Source organism: Erythrolamprus reginae, chromosome 3 (assembly GCF_031021105.1).
Source record: "Erythrolamprus reginae isolate rEryReg1 chromosome 3, rEryReg1.hap1, whole genome shotgun sequence".
NCBI lineage: Eukaryota > Metazoa > Chordata > Lepidosauria > Squamata > Dipsadidae > Erythrolamprus > Erythrolamprus reginae.
The window spans coordinates 215211078-215214603 of NC_091952.1; the positions used below are offsets into that span (position 1 = coordinate 215211078).

At 49.0% G+C, this 3526-nt stretch overlaps 1 protein-coding gene across 1 annotated transcript; it reads left to right on the forward strand.

The window, feature by feature from the left end:
• The first annotated feature begins 1189 nt into the window (after window positions 1-1189).
• Window positions 1190-3127, forward strand: RRS1 (ribosome biogenesis regulator 1 homolog). The gene has a single exon (XM_070747862.1). It carries the CDS (start codon window positions 1336-1338, stop codon window positions 2419-2421), a length of 1086 nt encoding a protein of 361 aa, XP_070603963.1. The 5' UTR covers window positions 1190-1335; the 3' UTR covers window positions 2422-3127.
• The last annotated feature ends 399 nt before the right edge of the window (window positions 3128-3526 follow it).

Sequence of the window (3526 nt, forward strand, 5' to 3'; positions counted from 1 at the left end):
GGACATTGTACAGACTACCGGGTTGTTTTGGGAAGAGTGCTCTTTGCAATACAAAAAGAGTGCTTAGTTTATTTTGATTTTTGTGATAAAGAACATTGTTTTGAATTTTCAAACGTATGTGTGTGTGTGTGTCTGAAATTTGTATCCTTGAATTTTCGGGAGGTTCCTATCGGAGAGCCCGACAGAACACTCTAGATCAGTGATGGCAAACCTTTTTTGGGTTCGCATGCTAAAAGGGCATGTCTGTGCATGTTAGTATGCCCCCCCATGCCTTCCCCCTGTGAAACATATGAAGAACAGTTGCAAAAACTGAGGATGGCTAATCTAGCGAAGAGAAGGACTAGAATGACATGATAGCAGTGTTCCAATATTTTGACAGGCTGCCACAGAACGAAGAGGGATAATCTGTCTTCCAAAGCACCTGAAGGCCAGACAAGGAATACTGGATGAAAACAGATCAAGGATTCAGCTTAGAAATAAGGAGAACTTTTCTGATAATGAAAACAATTAAACCAATGGAACAGATTTTGTAGAACAACTATTCCATTTGCACAACAGCATGTGAAAATGATTGTTAATCAGTGTTGCTTCCTAAGTGGACAGCTTGACTTCACCGAAGTTTGATTTACTTGAAGTTATATTCTGTTATTTTTTTGAGAAAGTGTATTTTTCCACGGTGTCTCTTAAGGGTTTGTTATTTGCACTTCATATCTCCTGCGGTGTGCTGTGTGCTATTGTTAGGTGCAAAAAAAAAAACCCTACTCCCTGAGGAAAAAAAAAAAGCGCATTTCCCGGGGTCACGTGCCCCCCCTCCCCATTCACGGCCCGACTCACTATTTGAGAAGCACTGAAAAGGAGATTCTGTTTTTTAAAAAAATTACAAGGGAGGGCAACTAGAATACAGTAAACCCTCGTTCTATTTAGAACTACGAAAACCACTGAAAGATTGAGAAGCCCTTCTTTCAGCAAGCTTTCCGATGAAAGGAGGACTACACCTCCCAGGATACCATGCACTCCTACTCCATGATAGGGGCGTCCAAGCTTGGCCGCTTTAAGACTTGCGGACTTCAATTCCCAGAGTTCCTCAGCCAGAAAAGCTGGCTGTGGAACTCTGGGAGTTGAAGTCCACAAGTCTTAAAGCTGCCAAGCTTGGAGAATCCTGTCAGTCGGGAGCCCTGGCTTCCGACGTTAGTAAGTACAACGACACAGAAAACCGGAACTTAAGGTCGCTTCGCCCCGGAAGCAGTCCCCTCGACCCTTTTCTGGAAGCCGGTTCGGCAGCGGAGAGGAAAAGCAGAGTCCCTAATTCCGCCACGTGCGAGAGCGCTCGCGGCCATGGCCACCCTACTGGTGGAGGACCTACTGGAGCGCTCACGGGAGCGCGAGGCCGAGACCCAGCGCAGCGTGGCGGTGCACAAGGACCTGGAGCTGGAGTTCGACGCGGGCAATCTACTGGCGTCGGATAGGAACCCGGCGCCGCGCGCCCTGGCGCGAGCCTCCCCGGGGCGCGAGGACCTGCTGAAGGCTTTGGCCCGAGACAACACGCAGCTGCTGGTGGGCCAGATGTGGGCGCTGCCGTCCGAGCGGCTGGAAGCCGGCGCGGGGCCCGTGGTGGCCCGCCTGCCGGAGCCCTCGACACGCCTGCCCAGGGAGAAGCCGCTGCCCAAACCTCGGCCGCTCACCAAGTGGGAGCAGTTCGCGCGCCTCAAGGGCATCCAGCCGACGCGCAAGAAGCGCGGCACGCTGGTCTGGGACGAAGCCGCCCAAGAGTGGAGGCGGCGCTGGGGTTACCGCCGAGCCGGCGGCGACCCCTCCCGCGAGTGGCTCATGGAAGTGCCCGACTCGGCGGACCCCATGGAGGACCAGTTCGCCAAGCGGCGCCACGAGAAGCGCGAGCGGGTGGCGCGCAACGAGCTCAACCGCCTGAAGAACCTGGCGCGCGCCCAGCGGGGCCGCCCGGCCGCCGACCTCCACCCGACGGGCCACCAAGACCGGGCTGAGATGAGCCGCGTCGCCGCCCTGGCTCGCGTCTCCACCGCCTCCCGGGGCCGATTCCAGCCTCGCCTGCCCAAGGAGCCCGCCGTCGCCCAGACCAACACGGCCCGCGGCAAGAAGCGGCGCTTCCAGCCGCTGCTGGGCGACCTGGAAGGGGAGAAGAAGCGGCACCTGGAGCTGGCCCGCAGCCTGAGTAGCAAGAAGCCCACCCTGGACCTCACCCGCGCCGTTAACAAGCAGCTCCGCGAAGAGGACGCCGAAGCTGCCGGCAGAGGCAAAGGCAAAAAGCGCGAGCAGCGGGGCAAGAGGGGGCGACGGCAGCAGCAGAGGTCCGGGAACGGCCGGGGCAAGAAAAGCCCAGCACCAGGTCGCAGAGGGAATCCGATGGCGTCTGGAAGCTTCAACGGCAAAAGGAAGAGAAAATGAGATTCCCCTTGCCTGTGCTTAACATTGCTACCCAGCAGACTCTATTTAAAATAATGCTGGGACAAAACGTGGACTTGCTAAATTAAACATTATTCTAAATTAACATTGGCCTTTAATCCCCAAAGAACTTTCTGGGGCCTGACTAAAGAGTGTATAGAGACATCTGCAATAAATAAAAATGATACTTAAAAGTTACCTTTCAAAAAATCTACTCACTTGAAATATCATGTTTAGATGTACAGTTCAGAAAATGCCTTTGCTGGGAATTCAAACAATAAGACTTCAAGGGAATTGAAATATATAAAAGGACCTGCTTTGTTTTATAATAAACTTCTAATATTCTTTCCTTTTAAATGAGTATTGAAATGGATACCTCCGCTGCACTGCTTTTTCTGTATTTCGTTTTCCTGTATCTGAATGGCAGTATCTCCATTGTCAGCCAGGTTGAAGGCAAATTGCTAGAAGAATATTGTGTTTATATTATGGTAACTGACCTTTTATATGCGTTGAGATTATAAATCTGCATTTAAAATGTCAAATTTGTCTCATCAAAATACAGTTTTCTTCGTTTTGATTCTATGAATTCTGATTTCAGCAAAATTATATATTCTTTATGTGGGCATGTATGTGGATTTATTTACTTGGCCGCTTTTCTTACAGCAAGCTTTAAGACTTTAAATAAAAAACCTCTGGTTTTCTTTTGTAAGTTGTTTTTCTGGTGCTCTTATCAGAAGGGAGTCATAAAATCTTAAATTTAATCACTACAATGGAAACTTCTGCTTCCTAACAAGCCCAACTTTATTAAAAACATGTATATGCTTAATGTGTTAAAAAAAAACCAAAGTGATTTACAGGACTATAAAATCCATTAAAAACACATGTTAGATGGAGTCAATGGTTGGGAAAGATTGATAAAAAAAATTTACGTTTTTAAAAGATGCACTAAATGTATAAATAAGTATGGCCTAGTGCAGGGGTAGGCAAAGTTGGCTCTTCTATAACTTGTGGACTTCAACTCCCAGAATTCCTAAGCCAATCATGCCAGATCACAAATTCTGGAAATTGAAGTGCACATGTCATAGAAAAGCCAGCTTTGCCTATCCCT